The sequence below is a fragment of the Gobio gobio genome (assembly GCF_949357685.1).
Source record: "Gobio gobio genome assembly, chromosome: 18".
Classification (NCBI taxonomy): Eukaryota; Metazoa; Chordata; class Actinopteri; order Cypriniformes; family Gobionidae; genus Gobio; species Gobio gobio.
The window spans coordinates 22,492,714-22,515,337 of NC_137111.1; the positions used below are offsets into that span (position 1 = coordinate 22,492,714).

Consider the following 22,624-nt stretch of genomic DNA (forward strand, 5'->3'; position numbering starts at 1 on the left):
GAATAGCGCACATTTATGCCAGGTAATTGTTTATGAACTAATGCTGATGAATAATGACAATGTTTACTTTACGTGTATATGTTTATAAGTTTTAGACGGTTGTAACAATGTATATTCTATCTCCTGAACTGAACTTGAATGAGCTCCTGCAACTGCAATGGTAAGGCGCAGACATTTCAAAATAAGAGTCAATGTGTGTTTCGAGCTTGTTTATAATTAAAAGTCACGCATTATATATTCGTTTTTGGTTACTCAAACTCTATTTAATTTAATTCATAGTCAGGAGGAAAGACCAGTATTTGACACACATTCAATAAAGTATCAGGGTTATAATAGTTCACTAAAACCATTAAAAAAATCTTCATTACTTGAAATTAAATAAATGTTAACTGAAAAAAAAAAAAAAAAAAAAAAATATATATATATATATATATATATATAAAACAAACTTATTTGAAGCTTTAGCTTAACCTGATATGGCCTACTAACTAAAACAGAAATACAAAGTTAAAAAACTATATAGATGTTTTTACAAACAAAAAGTGATTTGAGCTCTCTTTCATGTATTTTTAATGTCAAAAACAAAATGATGTCAAAATGTCAGTTCAAGTGACAGTCGGTTATGTAATGTTTAATGTATTACAATTGAACTAAACTCATTAGATTTTAGGAGACTAAATCTACTGTAGATTTAGTCGACTAAAACTAGACTAAAACTAAAAACAATTCAGGTGACTAAAATAGGACTAAAACTAAATCAAAATATGCTGTCAAAATTAACACTGTAACTGCATCACATAAATGAAATATTACTTCTGTAATATATGTGACAACCGAAACTCTGTGATAATGTGATTCCTCAGAACTGCATTCTACATCTACATCTAGGTCTAAGGTTGAATTTCCAGCAATGCCAGACTGGGGGAATGGTTGATTTGTTTACAAGTAGATTCCTCTTTCCTTTCTGTATCTTCTGCTTTTCCCATAGAGATGCAGCTCTTGAGCGAAGAAATACTTATTTATCTTCTATATGGCATCTATAAAAATGTGTGGAAAGACATGTGCAGATGTGTTTTGGAGGACATGAATGCTAGTCTTTTGATTCTCTTTAGCTTTTGCTCACTATACTTGTATATGTGAAATAATGTTTCATTCCCTCCTTCTCTATGTAGTGCTCTATGTGAAATTCACTTTATAGTTAAGCATGAATGAGTAAGCATTTAATTTTAAGGGTTGGTCTAGTGTCCTGGTGATTTTTCAAACCTGAGAAAAACAAGTGTTACAAAACTGTGAAATCAATCATGTGAATTATTCTTTCTGTTTGTGTGGCAGGCTGCACGATGTCATCTGGCCGTGACTCTGTGGGGGATCTGATTCCTCCAGATTTGCTGCAGGTGTTCACTGAGGAGCGGCAGGGCGGCAGAGGTAAACGGGGCAGGAGACGAATAGGATCCTTCAGCCGTGCATTCAAGTGGTTGAAGAGCCAGCGCAGGAAATCCCGCCGACGCGCAGAGATACGTGGAGATCTGCTCGCCACTGGATCACCTGTAGAACTACCACAATCTACACTTAAAACAGGTAACACTTTACCACCACATACTCCCCTAACAACAGTGTTTGCTTATGTGTCTATGCATTGTTATTAGTTTACTGTTGGGCCTGTTTCTTTTCTCCTGCTCGCTTGGAAGACTTTTTTGTGTTCGTAATATGATTGATGTGAAACTATTTCACATATGGTTAAAGGGATAGTTCACTCAAAAATGAAAATTGTCATTTTATTTATTCATCCATGTTAGATATAGCTCCGGGTCACTAAAGACCTGAATTTGTAATAATAATTAGCTAAACATTGCATTTAAGGGTTAAACACTTTATCTGTCCTTGTATAGTAAATGGAGGGTGTTTGTTTTCATTTGTGGGTAATGTGTTCAGACATTCAGTCATTTCTGTTCAGACAGTGTAATTAGTAGAGTAATACCATTACAACCTAGAAGAAGTCATTAATTTGGGTAACTGGTTTTCAGCGTTCTCCGGCAGTTTGGGTTTTAATACTGGACAAATTATAATGCCGCAATGAGCAGCATTAATAATAAATAAGAATATATTTATCTTCTTTTTGCAGCTGTGTTCTTTTGCTAATTTTATTCCTATTGATTCATTTTTGTGGTTTATTGTTTTGTTAAACTAGGGAAAGTTGACACATCAAATTATCCTAAACCGTCTTGAGATATGTCTCTCAAATGCCTATATATTATTGTGTGTATGTGTGCTGGGAGTCGTCTGGAAAATGTTTGCCTTATGATTATCGCAAAGTCTTGAGTTTTCAGAAATTTCAACATGCCAGGAAGATAAAATTTGTCCTCTACTTGAGGTCACTTTAAGTGCTTGCTTTGTGTGTAAAAGTCTCAAGTGTTTATTTAAAAGTGTGCCGTACATTTGTGGTTTAGCATGGGATCAGAACAAGAATTGGATGCATGTGAATTGTCTTGTTTATGTTTTTTTTGTGCGTGTGTGTGCTTTGCTTTGTGAGATGAGGAGGGGATGAATGCGAAGGTTCCACATGGGCTGTAATAGCAGGGAGACCTTTGTGAGAACACACCTCAACCCCACCCATTTACTGAAGCATGAATCCACTCAAACACACAGAACAGACTGCAGCTTAATGATCGATATGGTGCATAACCACCTAAAATAAACAGCTTTTATGTGATTCTCCTGAGGGTGCGGTCACTGCTGCTGAAGACGGTACAAAAAGCAGCAAGATGGATTATTTAAACCCTTCACACTAACCTTTATTTGGCTGAAATGAAATATGCAGCATGCAGACCATCATGACGCATGTAGCATTACGCACTGGAGAATGTGACTCACAGGTTTAATGTAACATTTTTCTAATCTAATGGCACCGTACTCTAAAACTGATTATTTTAGCCGAATCACACAAAGGTTTTTATAAATACTTTTCTGTATTGATTTAAATGCATTTATAATCAACATTTCTTTAGCTTTCACCATCTTGAGAACTGTTTAACTGAGCTTGTCGCAGTGGATTATGGGATTGCCTTCTCCATGCAGTGCTTCCTTAGAATTTGGATCAAAGACGGTAGAATAATTAAGACGTCTACCTTTTGGAACTTGCTTTGCATTGGTAGTGCAACTTTGATGCTTTAAAATGCTGCGTTTTATCATCTGAGATGTGATCATTCTGGGTTCTTGTGAATGACCCTGTGTTGATTTTAAGAGTCTGTTACTTTAAAAACAAAATCTTACAGTGTGTTTGGTAACTTGATAAGGTTATCTAGTGCTGCTCCCTTCCGAAATGGTGATGACATTCAGTCTCAGTAAGTGAACTGATTAGATTAGTTTGTCTGGGTAAATTGATCTCAATTTGGTGTCTTGTGACCAGTTGATTTTTACTACTTTTATTAAGTTATTGTGTCAAAAAGCAAAAATAAACAATAGTCATTTAGAATACAACAAGTACAACATACATTAAAATATTTTTATGATTTTATAAAAAACACTACGGTTCAAAAGTTTGGGGATGGTAAAGAAAATTGTTTTTGAAAGAAGTCTTATGTTCACCAAGGTTGCATTTATTTGATTTAAAATACAGTAATATTGTGAAATATTATCTTTAAATGACTCCTTTTAATTTGGAAAATTGGAATATATATTTAAAATGTAGTTTATTCCTGTGGTGGCAAAGTTAATTGTTATAAAATCATTGTTATATGCTGATTTGGTGCTCAAAAATAATTTCTTCTATTATCAATGTTGAAAACCAGTTTTTTTTTTAAGTAAATATTTTGTAACAATATAAATGTCTGCACTGTCTATATATAGTTTATATATAGTTTTGTACTATTCTTTATACACTTGGTAGCATGTGGCACTTTGTCACTGTTGTAATATTAAATTGGACTAGATCAGACTCCATTGGCTTACACCCGCAGAAGGCATTTTTATTATAACTCCTTTAAGTTAACAACTGCATATATTAAAGGGATAGTTCACACAAAAACGAAAATGTGATGTTTTTCTGCTTACCCCCAGGGCATCCAAGATGTAGGTGTCTTAGTTTCTTCAGTAGAACACAAATGAAGATTTTTAACTCCAACCGTTGCCGTCTGTCAGTCGTATAATGCATGTGAATGGGGTTTAATTGTATTAGAGTAAAAAAAACATGCAGAGACAACTTCAAATTAAACCCTGCGGCTCGTGGCGACACATTGATGTCTTAAGACATTTCTCTGCGAGAAACCGAGCTGTATTTATGCTATTATTTGACCTCCATATCAGACGAATGTCATCAGCTCTCCAGACCGCCATAACTTCCTGTGAGTATGGTCAAAATACCATCGCGATCATAGAAATATATACGTAGATTCCTCATTCGACCGATCAGCGCAGGCACTAATGAGGCATCTATGTATATTTCTATGACCGCGCAGGTATTTTGACCTTACTCACAGGAAGTTATGGCGGTCTGGAGAGCTGATGACATTCGTCTGATATGAGGTGAAATAATAGCATAAATACCACTCGGTTTCTCGCAGAAACCGATCGTTTCGTGTCTTAAGACATCAATGTGTCGTCACGAGCCGCAGGGTTTAATTTGAAGTTGTCTGTGCATGTTTTTTTTACTCTAATAGAATTGGACCCCATTCACATGCATTATACGACTGACAGACGGCAACGGTTGGAGTTAAAAATCTTCATTTGTGTTCTACTGAAGAAACAAAGACACCTACATCTTGGATGCCTTGGGGGTAAGCAGATAAACATCACATTTTCGTTTTTGGGTGAACTATCCCTTTAATTTTTGACATTTTAGTGCCTCAAGAAAGAAACATCATATTTTAGTGGTTCTTTGGGTCTTTTATGCTATGAAAACGTTGTACCTTTTTATGGCGAGTTTTCATTACTTTCCCTAGGGCCCCTAAAAACAGCACAGTTATATAGCGATATTTAATATTTAGGGCTAGGGGCTTGTTCATACACCAAGTATGAGCAATAGTAAAAGTAATGCTTACTTGAGCAAGCACCGCTAATAAGAGGGTCACAGCTACTGTGAATACACTTATAATATTGTGTTTTGCATCCTGTATCCCAGACCTTGTAACGTCAACTTCCTGTGGGATGTTGCCGGTTCTGTCTGAACAAAGAGCTGTTACTTTAAACCTGTTTCCCATGAAATGTTCCGCTTACACACACCTACACACACATGCGCACACATGCACTCACATACAGCTCTTTCCAAAGTTTTTGACTTCTCCTGATGGAAGTTAGATGCTTACCAGGGGTTACCCACAATCCTGACCTTTCCTCTGACTCTCCTTTTCAACTCCTCATGAGAAATGCCAGTCATTCCTCAACACCATTAAAACACGATGCCTGTGAACATTTGAGAGAAGAAGACAGACTGAGTTTATGTGTGTTTGTTTATTGTTGTGCGTGGGTGTGTTTGTGCAGAATTCCTTGCCTTCCTGAGCTTTGCCCTGGAGATTCTGACACAATGAACAGGTGTAAAGTTGGGAAACTGGTTTTCAGCTCTTTCTGAAGTTCCTGTGAACAGAACTCCGCTCTGTGCTAGAAGCCATTTTTCCAAAGCCGTAATCTTTCTAGATAATGTCCAACATCCATATTTAGCTTGGTATGTGTGTGTAGCCCCTTCAAGCCATAGGTTGTAAAGTGTTGATTTCAAATCTGTTTCAGCTTGCCTGTTTTATAGCAAAGATTTTTCTGTATCGGGGGGGGTGGTTTCAAGCACGCTACTTCCCAGAGGAATTTGGACTGAGCATCTGAACTTGATTTAGGGCAAAAGTGGAAGAGGAAATTTCAAAATTAGAATGATAATTTGCATGGGGCAAGTGACCCAAAGCATTATGTCCACTGGGAATAGTTTGCACCAAGCATTCAAAACCAGTGTGAAAACATTCTATATAAATGTTGCTTTAAAGATGGTTAAACTTAAACTAATTAATCCGCTAATCACATGCGTGCGAACCGTGGAGCCTGGTCTGTACGGATCACGGATCAACTACGATCCGTTAAACCCCTTATAAGAATACGTTTCTTACATGAATGCTGCTTTTAAAAGCGCTGGCAGGGAGATAAACACGGCGGACTGTGTACAGCTCATTCAGGGCGGGGTCTATGCTAATAGGGCAGATTCGTGGGCGGGGCCTAAGCATGTGATGTCACACTGCCAGAATCTGAAAATGCTTTTTCTGAGACAATGCTTATGATTTATGGGAATTAAAAAAGGGAGCGTTTTCTTTTTTTAATCATCATAGGGTGGTTGTGCGCACACACTGCCACAACACCTTTATGTTCAAACACCATGTAAAAGTGAATTTAGCATAATAGGTCCTTGACTCCTTTGTGTTTTCCATGATACCAGCTGTAGGAGTTGTAAGATTTTAGGAAATGTTGTATTATTGATCGATTTATGCAGCAAGTGTACCTCTGCTGGGTTTAACTGCTGAATTGGCAAATATTATGTTACTGTTATGTGATATAGGTGTGGCAGGCAGAGGCCTTTCTTACCTCTTTCTGAAAATCATCCAAAATCGAAACAAAGATTGTGTGCATGTGATAAACCTGTAATCAGTCAACTTACTTTTCAAAGACTTTTGTATCGGCTTAAGATGAGGGATGTTTGCCTCGGTTAACCTTTACCTGCATTGTGAATGGGTAGTGCCTCAGGGACAAATGGACAGTTTTCCAAGGCAGATTAAGTTTAAGGCCTGTTTTATACATCTCACATCTGCAGTAGCATGTTTTCATCTCATTGCTCGTATTAACAGGTTACAGCATTAAAGCTGCTTGTTTAAGCAGCTCTGCATGCAAAGTTTCAACACTCAGCCTACTTGTGCTGGGCTTTGCACACTAAACGCAGCAGAAACTGCACTAAGCATATATAGTGACACAATCTTTCGCAATGTACTGCAGCCTTTTATGAAGCAACTCAAAATATGGAGTGAACTAGTCACCCATTGTTTGATAAAAGATGTCTGTCAGGCTTGATGCAAGTTAGTACAGGTCAGAGACAACACAAACAACACTTTCCGTTCAGTAAGTCTGACTGAATGCAGACTATTGAAGCAGTTTATACTCTACACTTTCGAGTTTGAGTTCTGCAAGATATTTAACATTTGGAAGCATACGTGAGCCCCCTCCTTTTGTAAATTAGATTTCATGTATTTCATGTAATTCAAGTTTTTTTTTTTTTTTAAGGTCCAACTTCTGCTAAGCATTTTATAATTGACAGATATCATCAAATAAATTACTCTGTGGCAAATCAGAAATCACTTTGACTAAATTGTAATTGTGACAGGACAGTGATGGGCCATACCTCTTGTTTCTTTTCTCTTTTTGTTTGATCCTGTTAAAGCCAATAGCCCAATGCAGATAGCTCTATTAAATTATTTTTAAGGTAAAATTGCTAAAGATAAGATTTCTGTTCATAAAACACTTATAATAATTTACATTTAAGTACTTTTTTTATTATTTAGTTTATAATACAAAAACTCTGATGTTCATTTACAACTTAAATGTTTTTTGTGCTAAATGTCATGATGCATATCAATATTTAAACACTTATGAATATTTATGCATAATTTTTTTGCAAGTTGATATTCAGATCTTTTTTTTTTCCGAAGAACATTTTACCAATTGAAAACCATATCAATATCATATCCACTATTAAGATTGTGTATATAATCATTAATAGGCAAGATCTAATTAACGAGGGCTTAAAGTAAAAAATGCCTTCTATTCAGATGTGCATAATTATTAGGCAGTTTTTTTTTTTTTTTTTTTTTTTTTAAATAGGCCAAAAAAGAGATTGAACTCCAAACTGAAAAGTCAAAAATGATTAAATGCCCATATGAAGGATGCAATGTTATAGAGATTAAAATTAAAGTGTGACCATTGGACAGTAAAATGCTCATTGGGTCAGCAGGGTCACAAAAAACAGGTCAAGAAGAAAAGGCATGTTAACTGCAAAAGATTTTCTGGTGGTTTTAATTCTTCACCTTAATTCTTAGTATCCAGTGCCTCCATTTTCCAGTACTGCAAACTACCTCTCCAGAAGTACAGAGACTTTGCTATGGCAAGGAATCCTGAAACATGACCTCAACTTAAAAAGAATCACAAGCAGAAGTGTTGTGAAATACATGAAGACTTATTTTTATAATAGATTTATGGACGGATAGGTTGAGAGTGACCCTAGAGGTAGAGCAGCACCAGTTCAAGTCAGACAACAGCGGCGGTTGCGAGGGAGTCATGGCGTGAGCTGCTTCTAACAATGAGCAAGACAGGCCTTTCAAGGTAGGAGAGTGACTTAAAAGGAACTCTCTCTCAACTTACTGCCAGATTCTGGAAGATAAATTCTTCAAACAGTGGTACAAGAGGAAGTTGTGCTGGTTATGAATTATGCACATCTGAATATAAGGCGTTTTCACTTCCAGCCCTTGAACAGTCCCAAAGTGCTGCCCCCTGCTGTCCAAAAACACAGCAGACATTGTCAGGGCAGGGCAGTCCTGAGCTCCTGCCAGCACACACATTGCCTGTGGGATCCAGCTGCCAGTGATGAGAACTGAACTGTGTGTTTGCATTGCTAATCTCTAGCATTCATTCTAGCACATTGTGTTCCTCTTTTCTTCCTTGTCTTTTCACCTTTGGCTTGACTTTACTGATTACTAAACAGTTAGTAGCCTTTATTAAATCTATTCTGAAGGACAGCAGGATCAGGCGCCTGAATAAAGTCTCTCGTAGTGACTTACTCAAGGTTTCATTCACAGAACAGAGATAAACTGATGTTTTTCTGTTGCTTTGTTTTTGAGTCATTGGCAGGTTTTGCTTTTGATAGAAAGCCACAACCACCATGAAACATGAGGTTTAGTTCAAATAAAACCAAAGGTAAAGTTTCCCATGGAGTCTCTGTGAGTTTTATCCCAATCAAGACTCCTTGCAGCTGTTCTGACATCAGCCCTCAACAGGTCCAGGCATGTTGAGTTTTTCTTATTTTGTGCTGCTTTTATTTTGCTTTCTCAGAAGGTTATCAAGTTTTCAGAAAGTCTCTGAACTTCTGAGAATGCATTCAACAACTATTTAGGTCATGGTATAGATTATATAACCTTTAGACATCAACACAATACTCTATGCACACACAGACACACACACACACACACACACACACACACACACACACACACACACACACACACACACACACACAACACCCAGAAAGACTACCATTAGATTAGAGCTTTCATATCGGATTCACTAATTTAGTTTTATAAAACAAATTACTTTAAATTCTGATTGGATAAGCCTTGTTGACAGATGTAAAATGTTGATAAATCCCCACCTGACATGCAGATGTGGGTGGTCATGTAACATGTTGGTTTCTACTGTCTAGTCAATTTAACTGCTTCAGATTTAAAATTGTCTTTCGGGACTGGAGAAGGGCCTATGATCTGATTCCTATCTTTAAAATTGAACTCTGATTTCTTTATCATATTGCCGTGGTCATTTTATGAAAGCAGTAACATAATAGAGGACATTTAGGTATTTGCCTCGTGGCTAAGAATGCAGTCTCTCTTGGCTTTAAATACAGTTTGGTATCTTTGTCAGGGCTGAAAAGATGAGCTCTGTGGTTGTTCAACTATTTTAAATGTTCCAAAACCATAGCAGGAACATTTTATCTGTGGTTTGGCTGTCTGCATCTAAATAAGAAGTAGTGAGACATACAGAAAGTACTCCACTAATGGTCAGAAATATCAACGACCAGAAAGTTACACTTTCTTTCCTCTTTCTATCACATTTTCACATTTGTTGTTCATTCTTCTTAATTTTTTTTATGTAAGAGTGGGCAACACTGTCGGGGCTGTAGGACATGTCTAACCTGGTTTGATGGACTGAGGTTGGGTTTTGGTATTCTCACTGAAGTCCTCGCTGACCATCATGTTTAATACATTCAATAATTCAAGTGCAATATTAAAGGGTAACGTGTGAAGGGTCAGGCCATGTGTCAAATGTAGATTTGTTACTTGACTATCTACAAGGATTTAAAAAAAATGTATATTTGTTGTTTTGACATTTTGATAATTGTTGGGAAATCTGTCTTTGTTCTCCAGGTTGAGCAACAGGTTTTGTTCTCCTTAAGCATACCTGTGACCTCACAGTTTCTTTCTTCTCCTACTCCATCTAGTGTTGAGAAAATGAGCAGGTTAAACGGAAGTCTGGTCATAAACTTGTTTTATTATTTTATAATGTTCCTGGGGTGCACTTATGATTTTTACATGAAAAACAGTAATTATTTAGAAATAAATGGCATTTTTCCTACTCTGATTTTATCCCTCTGATTTGAACACTCTGTTTTAAGGGGCGTGTCTGCTGTGATTGGCTGACATCTTTATATATGAAATAGCTAAGCATTACATGTGGAACTCTCCAACTTTTAGCATGTTTTTACTATTTCAGCTCTCAAGGTTAACAAATCGTGAAGGGTTGATTTTATAGCATTTCGATTGGGGCATGAAAGGTTGCAGTGATGAGCATTGTAGCAGATCACAGACATGTTGAGCGCATGAAATCTCATCATTGTGTTTGCACTGCTAGTTATGATGAAAGCATTCGTTAGTGTGCATAAATCAGTTGCAAATGCAATTAAAGAAAGAGATTCATTGATTATAACAGGAGTTTTGGCGAGAGTCCTGATAAACACTTTTTGATTGACTGCTCCAGGGATTGTAAAGGGAGCGTTCTTTGATCTCTTTCTATATATAATTTAATCACCGCTTAAATAACAGATTATTTTCATCTTTCTAAGAGAAACAATGTGAAGTTGACCATTTAGTCACTGGCTTGATTTACTGACACCTAGACAAAGTACATCTGACTGTATATGAATCATTTCATATCAAAAATCACTGATAACCAATCAGGCATTAGAATTAACACTGTTACTTACATGTTGTGGCATTATTGTCGAGTCCATACCGTAAAAGTCTGTTTTCAAAGCCTGTGCCGAAATTGCCACTGGTTTACCAAAGAATCCACAATTAAATGTACCGAATACAATTAAATAATGCTCAACTGAGAATAAATAACCACATTCCTAGCATTAGGATCCTGGAAGGTAATGTTATGGGTAGCCCGTCCTGTATTGCTTTTCTCTCCTCATCTCACTAACACGCCAGTGGGCGAGGGCAACGTTGCAATGATGAAGTAGGCGTTGTTTGTTTGTTTGTTTGTTTGTTTTTTCATCTTTTTTTCGTTTTTTCGTCTTTCTTTTCGTCTTAGGCACATTCCACAATGAGTCTTTCTCTGGGCTTGGACACAATATAAGCTGTTTTTGGACTAACAAGGAAGTTCAGTTCTGAAACGTACAGAATATTCTTATAGCATGATGACCTTTTATATGTCAAGAGCTCAAGGAAAATTTGATTCATGACACCTGTAAACGAACCATTCACCCAGAAATGGAAATCGTGTCATATACTCACCCCTTATATTTTTTTTCATTCATGAAACGCAAAAGAAAATTGTAGACATAATGTGGACAAAAAAGCACCATAAAAGCATCATAAATGTAGTACATATGAATGAGGCACTTTATTCCAAGCTTGTCACACTTACTCATATCCACTTCAAAGTGTATCATTGTTTTTGCTATATATAACCTGACATCTTAAGCCAAATATCATAGGTAATTTGTATTGGTGTGGATCACTGATTTAAGTTAAGATTGGTCAGAAGTCAGATTTTATTCACAGGCTTCATCTTCAGGTTTTAGGTTAAAGTAAAAGCTTTTACATAAAATGAAGAAACAGAATTTTAACAAAATAAGAGGGATCTGGGATCATAAAAATGGCATGTTGCTTTTTAGTACTGTCCTGAATAAGCTATTTTTACGTAATAGATGTTTACATATACACCACAAGACAAAATGACTTTATGCAAATTGACGCATAACTCGCAATTGCGAGTATATATCTCTCAATTCTCAGAAATGAAGTCAGAATTGTGAGATATCTCGCAATTGCGATGAAAAAACAAGTCTTGTGAGAGATGAAGTCACAATTACCTAAACAAATTACTTAACATGAAACATGAAAACAGTAGCCTAGTAGATCATCCAGGTAATTTTCGTGTACAAGTCACAATTACCTTTTTCATATTTTTTTTTTTTTTTATATTTAATGGTGGGAAAAGCTTCACTGAAACACAATGCATTAAGAGCTGGGGGTGAAAACTTTTGAAAGTGAAGTGACGTGACTGCATTTAACCCATCCAAGTGCACACATAGTAGTGAACACACACACACCGTGAACACACACCCAGAGCAATGGGCAGCCATATTGCTGCGGCGCCCGGGGAGCAGTTGGGAGTTCGGTGCCTTGCTCAAGGGTCTCACCTCAGTCGTGGTATTGAGGGTGGAGGAGAGCGCGGGTTATTCACTCCCCCCACCGACAATTCCTGCCGGACCTGAGACTCGAACCCACAACCTTCAGGTTACAATTCCGACTCTCTAACCATTGGGCCACTACTCCTGTTTTGAACAGGATGATGTGTACATTTTTCTTATTTTGTTTAAAGATCATATTTTTTCATAATATGCAGAGGAAATTCAAGTCCTATGTTTGGTGGTACCTTTGTGTTGCATACTTTAGAATGTTTTGGAATACTAATAAGGTATATAGATTTGGTTACAAAACTTGCGTAATCTAACAAAATATGTTACAAATTACTTTTTAAGGCATGTAATTTGTATTCTGTAGTGAAATTCATTTGAAAAGTAACCTTCCCAACCCCCTCAGGTTACACAAGAGTCAGTCTCTATATAATGATAAAGTGTCACAGTACGATGTGGCACTAGAACACAGGTTAAACCCTGGTTAAGTGAATAAGATCATTGACTTCGCATTAGCTTTATTTGTTTCTGAAACTGAGCTACCCAAGGTCAGAAACAGAAGTCACTATTATTTGCTAGCATGCAATTGGTTGTGTGTATATCTACTTTTAAAACATCAAAGCCTTGAAGATTTGAAACATCCTATTCTATATTTGTGTATTTGTCTGTCATCTGCATATCTATTAGATATTAAATGTATTACTTACTGTTTCTCTCTCTGCAGGCCCTAAAGAAGAAGCTGTGGGTGCTGTTTCTATTCAGAAGTTCCAAGAAAATGTGTTTGTGGAGGGTGATCGGCCTAAATATGTGTTGGACCTGCACACAGAGGCCCAGCAGGGCCTAAAACTGCAGCAGCAGGAGGGTAAGAAAAATCTAACTCCAAATCATTCTTAACAGACTTCCTTTTACTCTGAACCAAACACATGCAGCATACAGCAGTTCATTTTATAGTGTTAAGAGATAATGTTTTGTGTTCCAGATGATAGGAATGGGATGGACTTCCCTGATAACCAAAGTATGATTGTAAGTGTTCCTCCATGCATCAGTCGACCCTCAGTGTCTATTATGATTGTATTTAATTCTGGTCCTTCTAGAGTGACCGCCTACTTGATGCTTGTGTACCTAAACGGTTCTATACTTTTAAATTGCTGATGGACGATTATAAATTTAGAGGGTTAACCATGCGGCTTACTTTAGTCAACAGTAACAGCTCAGACTGAAGTCAGCATGGCTTTCAGTGAACTGAGAGGCTTTGAATCTGAGAGCACAGCTGCTGATTCTGTTTCGATGTGCTCCACCATGTCCTCACGATCAACGCGCTCAGGACTCAAACGCCAAGGTGATGCTTTCACACATAAACACTTTATCAGTCATATCCATTTTTGCCGTAAAAAGACCATGACCTTGTATCCTCATAAAGTGCTTTACAAATTCATATAAAATATACAATATCACAGCAACATTGTTTTCTATTTCCTTTCTCCAGCCTCAACGTTTAGACCTTTGAAGCCGGATAAGACTGAGAAGACCAAGTCTCGTAGAAAACACTTGAGAACTGTTGTAGGAATTCCTCGACACATCCAGAGAGAACTGGGTATGTTTTACTGCAGTTTTCTGTATTGAAAAGCATGCCTTTAAGTTATTTAGTGGAAAACATGTTATGTTTATTCATTTTATTGGTTTAATATTTTGTATCTGAAGGGTTGGACAGGGCAGCATGGATCACCACCAATCCTCTTGATGACCAGCTGTCCGATGGAGACATGATCATATCCGCCATGTTTTCCACTGTGGATGGTGCATCTACTAGCATACAAGACCATCTACAGGGCAAAGAGAATCTGCACACAGTTAAGAAACACAACACAGGGGTCTCCACAATGGCAAACCCCGAAGGTGACATACTCCAAAGGTCCGTAAATCATTCTGTAGATCCAGAAAACTCCGGAGCAGGCACTCTTGTTGTTCCTTGGACAGAGAACCCAACTGGTGCGGTCATGTCCATCTCACCTCAGGCCACATACATGTCTAAAATCATTCCAAATGCTGTACTTCCACCATCTGTGGATGTCGTGGAACTCAGTCGCAGCCGAAGTCGCAGCAGTGTCCGAACCGTCAGCAAGAGCAGCCTAGTGTCAGCCAGCCCAGCGTCCACCCGTCCATCTTCCAGAGTCTCTTCAAATTATTCCTCAACCCGCTCAAACTATTCTGGGTGGAGCAGTTCCGGATCGTCAGAGACACTAGTATCCGATTCATCCACCATCTCAAGCAGTAGCACTCCCCGTGTGGCCAGCAGGCAGAGTCAGGTTGAGAACCCTGCTAGACCAGTCAAGGTGAACAACCATGGGTCCCATGTTCCGTATAGAACTACTTATGTGAATGGGGACTCTACAGAAGAGGAGGACGGCAGAAAAACAGGATCTGCTGGTGCTTTCACACATAACCTATCAGTGATTAAACGGAGCAAGATACCTCCAGCTCCTCCCAACAGGTCACACTCCTTACACGGGAATCAGACTGGGAAGAGATCTGAAAATCCTTACTACTTGGCTGAAGTCAGCACTCCAGATGGATCACCATACCCCACTGTCAATTCTTATTCTGAAACGAAGGTCACCACTAACAAGTTAAACCCTAAGAGAGGCTTATCTCCCTTCAACAGACTCCCAACTGTCCCATCAAAGGAGATCCAGCCAGTCAGCACGGCCAAGAAAACTACGCCAGCTGAGCTAAAGGCATACAGAAACAACCTTCAAATGTCTTCTGTTGGCGCACCCCATTCATACACTAATGGCACCAGTAAGCTTGCTGAACTGAAGAACACCCTTCTGTCTGCAAGTTTAATTAATAGTAAAAATTCTTCCCCAGCCGTAATGGCTCTCTGGTCTCTGTTGGACATTCCTAACCAGCCCAAAGTACTGGCTCCCCCAGCACCTCCACCAGAGACCTGGGCTCACAACCAGCGTACTTTTGAACTGCTCTGTGGACCTGGCCCTGTTAACTATGCACGCTGGGCTAAAAAGAAAGGTCTTAAAGTTGTGGATGAACCAGACATGACCACATCAAATTGTGACACCGCATCAGTGGAGCTTAAAGGCAAAGTTGAATCCTTAGCACCATCCGCCAGTGTCACACCATCTCCATCACCTCCCCCAGAACATTTCCCACCAATGCCAAACATCAGCCAAGCCGAACCTCCTCCGCCCCCTCCAGACTTTGTTCCTCCTACTCCTACGCTAGCTGCCAAAGCTATAAAAGACTTGACTTCTTGGATCCCTCCACCTCCTCTGTTTCCTCCTCCAGCACCTCCAGTAGGCACCACTTCTGCAACTTCTGGTGCTGTGCCAAATGATGCCGACTTCCCTCCACCTCCTCCACCATTTTCGCCACGGGCTATAAATACAATGCCTCAATTACCACCAGATGTTCCACCGCCACCACCACAAGAAGTTCCACCTCCACCACCACAAGAAGTTCCACCTCCACCAACACCACCTTCTGAACCACAGAAAACCCCACCCCCTCTGAAAGAAAGCCAATCTTCGACACACAATGTGTTAGTAACATTATCTACAACTTCTCAACAAATCAACATTCCTCCACCTCCTCCACTACCCACTGATGTAATATCTCAACAAGTCACTGTTCCTCTTCCTCCTCCACTACCTACTGATGTAAAAATGGAGGACAGACTACAGACAACAGAAACAGCGAAACAGACAAGCAGTCCCTCTCCGACCAAAGAGGATCCCTCCAGTCCAGTGGAAACAGCGAGACAGACAAGCAGTCCCTCTCCGGCCAAAGAGGATACCTCCAGTCCAGTGGTCACCCAGTCTCTCTTACAGATGGTTCGTCTCAGGTCTGTAAAGTCCAATCAGAGTCAGGCTGTAGATCTCGATAAGCCATCAGAACTCAAGCCAAAATCAGTTGTCAATCAAGAGGTGCCTCCAAAACCAATGAGACGTTCTTTGATTATGACGTCACTGCCTCCTGATGTGGAAGCTCTGTCCGGTACAGAGCCAAAAACCGAATCTCCATCGGTCAACGGTCACACAAACACAACCACTGTATCAAATACTCAGAAAGAGTCAACTGAAATAAAGACTAAATCAAATAACATTGTTCAAGAAAGCCAAAACGCAAGTCCTGATCCAACATGCTCATCAGTTACAATTCAAACCACTGAACCAAATAATACTTCAGCTCCTACTGAACCAGCAACGAAACAACCTTGTTCTGAACCAGAACTCAAACCCCAAACACTCAAGGAACAAATCCAAGTTACAGCACCTGTCCCTGCTACCCTGCCGAGCACAATGGGACTAAAGGACCAATTAATAAGTGAGCCAAAGACTCAACTTCAGGCACAAGAACTCAATAAGCCCCCGCAAAAACCAGAAAAGCAATCAAGCACCGTTGAAATACCCTCAAAGCTGGAGGGTGAGCAGCCTAAACCACAAACACCAACGCCCACCATCTCTTCCACACCTCCTGTAGTGTCCATGCCCCCTAACCCCTCCATGCGTCTCCAGGATGCCATTCGTCTGAAGGCTGCCACTATGTCTTCAAACGACAAGCAAGCCAAGCTCTTTGGTCTGCGCTCCCCTCTCCCAGTCGTGGCTGGTGGCTCTACTGTACCCAACACCACTGCATCTACGGCCAGCTTCATCTTCTCCAAGAGCCCAAAGAAGGTCGTAATAGAGACACCAGCTTCCTTAGAGGTTCAGGCTGACCTGAGGAAGAGTCTGGCGGCAGAGTTGGCATCTGTTTCCGATTCAGCCAAGTCTAATGACTCAAAACACAAAACTGCTAACAAAGTTCCTCCACCTATTTCTAAGAAACCCAACGCTAAGTTTGAGAGCGTTGTTCAGAACTCTGCAGAGTCTATTGCCAAGACTGTGCATGCGCAAACAGAAACTGTACAAACTGCCGGACAGGAAGTACAGACAGAGAACTCTGAGAGAAAAACAAATTAACCAACACATGCACAAATGATTTAACTCTTGAGTTTTTTGCTTTTTCGCTGATAAACCAGGCTTTAGGTCTTAGGCTCAAACTGCTTAAGCAATTTTGAAATATAAAATTCTTAAAAAGTCTTTATGTACAGATAGGCATATTGCACTTTTTGTACACTGGTTTAGTGTAACTGATTCTCATTCATGGGAATGCATGTCACTGGTATTTGGAAATTATAAATAATCTTATTTTTATTTATGTGTCCTCGGTTCTAGACAGAAGCCATGCTACCTTCTAGCACTGTAGAAAACAGCAGGAGAGCACCAGAAGAATGATGTTTGTAAAATAGAGTTTGCCAATCGACCTCTATAGTTGAATTTTAGAGGTATTGGGGTATACTGAATATAAGAGCATTACAAAAGAAATGAAGGTAAAGAATGTAAGCAAGATAAAGAAAGAAATGAAGGTAACGAATGCAAGTAAGAGAAAGAATGAAAAGAAAGAACAGTAACAGTAAGTTGGGAGCATGGACCACTGATTTTGGGGTGGGGATGTGTGATTATTCTTTTTTCCATCTATGATGTTTGCTGTGTACTTTTTTTATAAGTCTATATTTACTTTAAAACACCAAATCAACATATGTGATTGTGATAATAAATGTAGCACTCCCCGCCCCAAGTATCCATGAATGGGATGGGAATGTAGACAAGGAATCTGATAAAGTATACGAGAAACAGAATGATGGAAGCAAATAAAAAGAGTAAAAGCTGTTTTCTCACCATTGTGACTGTGCAAGTAGGGCCGAGCAGGTGGTCAGAAAGTCATGACATCGAACAAGAGGTCTAAGGTGTACATCTCTGTTGAATGATTTCTATTTGTTAATTTGTTTTTATTTTTACAGAAGTTCATTAGTTTACTCTTAAGTTCATGTATATTACAGTATACACAAACCTTGCAAATAAAAGGAAATGGATGTTTTTAATATATGATTTGTTTTCATGCACTATGCTAACTTTTTGGATTTGCTGTTCCTTTGATTTCTTTGATCTCTATAAAGGAGAAATGTCTTATTAACTTTTTTATTTAATATATCAGGCACTGCAATATTACATCATTCAAATAAAATAATACATTATGAATGTTTTACAATCACATGCATTTTGAGAACTATTGTATCAGAGTTGTACATTAAGATTAGATTAGATTAGATTAGATTCAACTTTATTGTCATTACACAAGTACAAGTACAAGGCAACGAAATGCAGTTTAGGTCTAACCAGAAGTGCAATAGCAGCAAGTGCAGGATATACAATGGATGCGTAAGTGCAGGACAAGGATATGTACTGAATATGTATAAATATGTATAAATAGAGAGACGTTATTACTATAAACAGAACTGAATTTACAGGTGAATATGTACAGTGAATAAATATACAGATGGCTATTACTATAAACAGAATTTACAGGTGAATATGTACTATGAATACAATATACAGATGGCTATTACTATAAACAGAATTTTACAGATAGAGGTATACAATAATATGCTAGGCTAATATGAGGAATAGCAGTGGATTAGGGTAGTGCAATAAATTATGGGCAGAGCTATCCGGAAAAAAAAAAAAAAAAAGTGGAAAGTGCAGTGGAAAGTGGTTGCATATTACAGTTAGAAGTACAGTGCAAAATGCAAATGTAAACATTGGTACTATAAGTACAGTCGGCAGTGCAAATGAGCATAATCCAGTTAAGATATGGCAATGCAAGATGCATATGTAAACAGTTGTTACTGTGATAAACAGTCGGTAGTGCAAATAACAAAGTGAAGGAAGATGTGAGGTAGGAGAGTTATCAGTTTATGAGGGAAGTGGATCAACGGGGGTTTGAGTTCAATAAAGAGACAGCTCTGGGGAAAAAACTGTTCTTTAGTCTGCTGGTCCTGGTCCGGTGGATCCTGAAACGCCTGCCGGAGGGCAGGAGAGAAAACAGTCTGTGGGCTGGGTGAGAGGAGTCCTTGAGGATGCTGCGAGCTCGATGCAGACAGCGTTTCCTCTGGATGTGTTCGATGGCAGGCAGTGGAGTCCCTGTGATGCGCTGGGCAGTTTTCACCACCCGCTGCAGTGCCTTGCGCTCCGCAACAGAGCAGCTCCCATACCATACTGCCACACAGTTGGGCAGGATGCTTTCTATTGCGCAGCGATAGAAGTTCACCAGGATAGCCGAGGAGAGCTGATTCTTCCTCAGTGTCCTCAGGAAGAAGAGGCGCTGGTGAGCCTTCTTGACCAGGCTGGAGGTGTTGGTCGTCCACGACATGTCCGCCGAGATGTGGATCCCCAGGAACTTGAAACTGGAGACACGCTCAACAGCCATTCCATTGATGTGGATGGTGTCGTGTGTGCCTCTTGACTCCTTCCTGAAGTCCACGATGAGCTCCTTCGTTTTGGTGGTGTTGAGGAGCAGGTTATTATCAGCGCACCATGTGGCCAGGTGCTGGATCTCCTCCCTATAGGCAGTCTCATCGTTGTTGCTGATGAGCCCAATCACCGTAGTGTCGTCCGTTTGTAGTCACTGATGGCCTGGATGCCCTGCCACATGCGTCGAGGGTCAGAGTTGGAAAAGTGACCCTCTATCTTTAGCTTGTAGCAGTGCTTGGCCTTTTTGATGCCCCTCTTCAGGTTAGCTCTGGATGTACTGTAGGCTTGTGCATCACCTGATCTGAAGGCAGTATTGCGTGACTTCAGCAGGAGTCGAACTTCCCTGTTCATCCAAGGCTTCTGATTAGGGTATGTGGTGATCTGTTTCTGGGTTGTAACACTGTCGATGGTGGTATTGATATGATCCAATACAGAGGAAGTGAATGAGTCAATGTCCGTGTGAGCGCCACTGGTGGCTTGAGAAGCAAACATACTCCAGTCTGTGTTTAGAAACCTTTCCTGGAGTGTGGAGTCTGCCCCCGCAGGCCACACCTTGATGGTCTTTACTGATGGCTTCACACGGTTGATGAGGGGTTAATATTTGGGTGATAGAAACAAAGAGAGGTGGTCTGACTGTCCCAGGTGGGGGAGGGGTGTCGCAACGTAAGCGCCAGCCATGTTTGTGTAAACATGGTCTAAGGTTTTGTTTCCTCTGGTGTGGCAGGAAACATGCTGGTGAAACTTGGGTAGCACTGACTTTAGGTTTGAATGATTAAAGTCACCTGCAACAATAAACGCAGCTTCCGGGTGATCAGTCTGTTGTTTACTGATGGCTGCATGAAGTTCTTTCATAGCAAGCTTGGCATCAGCATCCGGGGGAATATAGGCTGCAGTGATAATAGTGGAGGTGAACTCCCTCGGTAAAACGGTCTACATTTAACCATGAGAAACTCCAGGTTAGCTGAACAATGACTCCCAACAATAGCAGAGTTTGTGCACCAAGCTTTGTTAATATAAATGCACAATCCACCCCCTCTGCTCTTCCCGGAGCCATCTAGTGTTCTATCTGCCCGGAGTGTGTGGCGTCCCGCTAGCTCAATAGCAGTGTCCGGTATTCCGCTGTTTAACCAGGTTTCAGTGAAGATTAGGACGTTACAGTTCAAAAGTTTCTTACTGTGTGTAATGCTGAGTCGAATCTCCTCCATTTTGTTCACTAGCGATCGTACATTGGCAAGGAAAATGCTGGGTAAAGAGAGCCGGTAAGGAGTTAGCCTTAGCTTAGCTCTTAGACCTCCACGCTTACCCCGCCTTTGTTTACGATCACAGCGCCGCCTTCTAGCACTTCCGCCCGGCCGGGCAGAGCGCATCGCCTCGGGCGTCCTAGCGATCTCAGGAAGGAGTTGAAGATTGTCCATAAAACTGTCGGAAATGTCGCAGGCAGAATAGATTCAGCTAACAGTAAAGCCGTCAAAAAGGAGTCAACCAGTCAAGGTTTAGATTTGACCTTATCATTTTCCTGCTATTGTTTATTATTTTTAGAATGGTTAAAAGGGGGATAAGATGTTGATTTATGAACATAACTCAGAATAACACCGAACAGAATGACAGGAGAAAGAAAAAGTGTTTTACATTCACAAATTGACATGACATTTTCAAGTTCATCTGGTGGGACAAGATCTGTAGCGTTGATATGGTCAGTTTCTCTCCAGCACGCCACAGATATTGTATTTAATTGTTTGTCAGCTACCGTGGATGTGAAGCATCCTGTTACAGTGAGAAATTATAATCAAACTCCAGTGTTCTTTATGAAGCCTCTCATAAAAGCACAAATGTTCAAAAGGTTGAGTTCATTAACAGTTAATGCATTTGGTGTCATGGACTAACAATGAACAACAATTTTTACAGCATTTAATAATATAGGTGAATGTTATATATAAATGTGCTATACATATACTATTTTTCTTTGTTAATTCATGCTTGTTCATAATGCATTAATGTTAATATACTGTACATATATTTAAAAAAATGTATTATACAAATACTGGTGGCTTTATCAGTGCTTGGGTTTCTTAAAGGTCCTGTTATTTCGTGATCCCATTTTTCAAACTTTAGTTAGTGTGTAATGTTGCTGTTAGAGCATTTATAATACCTGTAAAATTATAAAGCTCAAAGTTCAATGCCAAGCGAGATATTTTATTTAACAAAAGTTCCCTTTCAAAGCCTACAGCGAACGGCTGGTTAGGACTACATCCTGGTATTTCCTGCTTTAATTACGTCAGTAGAGCAGTATGTCGACTAACCTCCGTCCACAAGAACACGCGAAAAAGGGGGCGTGGTCTTGTTGCTCCCGCGTGGAGTAGAGGAAGTGTTGCGTTCCTATAGTTTGTTTGTTGCCATGTCGTCGAGACGCTGTTATTTTCATCCCGGAGTCAAGTCACCTTTGTTTGGCTTTCCCAGGGACGCTGTACTTAGAGATCATTGAGCGCATGCATCTCCCCGTTATGGTAAGAGGCGTGACCTTTCCGGTAACGTGCGCTCTGCGTGCGCTAAGCTGCTGTCGAATCACAACACGGGAACCGCTGGCACAATCAGAACTCGTTACGTGTTTCTGAATGAGGGACTTCATAGAACAGGGAAATCTTTCAAGCCGTTTTGAGGACAGTGAAAACAGCAGTATACAGATAAGTAAATTGTGTGAAAAATACTGTTTTTTTACACGCGAAACATGAACACATGTTATATTGCACACTGTAAACACAATCAAAGCTTCAAAAAAACACGAAAAAAGGGACCTTTAAAAAATGATCCTGCTTCTTTATTGATTTCTTGA

General features: G+C 39.6%; 1 protein-coding gene across 1 annotated transcript in view; it reads left to right on the forward strand.

The window, feature by feature from the left end:
• Positions 1 to 18,990, forward strand: part of LOC307142597 (uncharacterized protein) — a 32,572-nt gene extending 13,582 nt beyond the window's left edge. The window contains exons 2-7 of the mRNA XM_079843582.1: positions 1,333 to 1,578; positions 13,152 to 13,289; positions 13,407 to 13,450; positions 13,625 to 13,766; positions 13,914 to 14,021; positions 14,129 to 18,990. Coding sequence (XP_079699708.1) covers positions 1,341 to 1,578; positions 13,152 to 13,289; positions 13,407 to 13,450; positions 13,625 to 13,766; positions 13,914 to 14,021; positions 14,129 to 17,403 — 3,945 coding nt within the window. The 5' untranslated portion in view covers positions 1,333 to 1,340 and the 3' untranslated portion in view covers positions 17,404 to 18,990. The remainder of the gene's footprint in view (positions 1 to 1,332; positions 1,579 to 13,151; positions 13,290 to 13,406; positions 13,451 to 13,624; positions 13,767 to 13,913; positions 14,022 to 14,128) is intronic.
• The last annotated feature ends 3,634 nt before the right edge of the window (positions 18,991 to 22,624 follow it).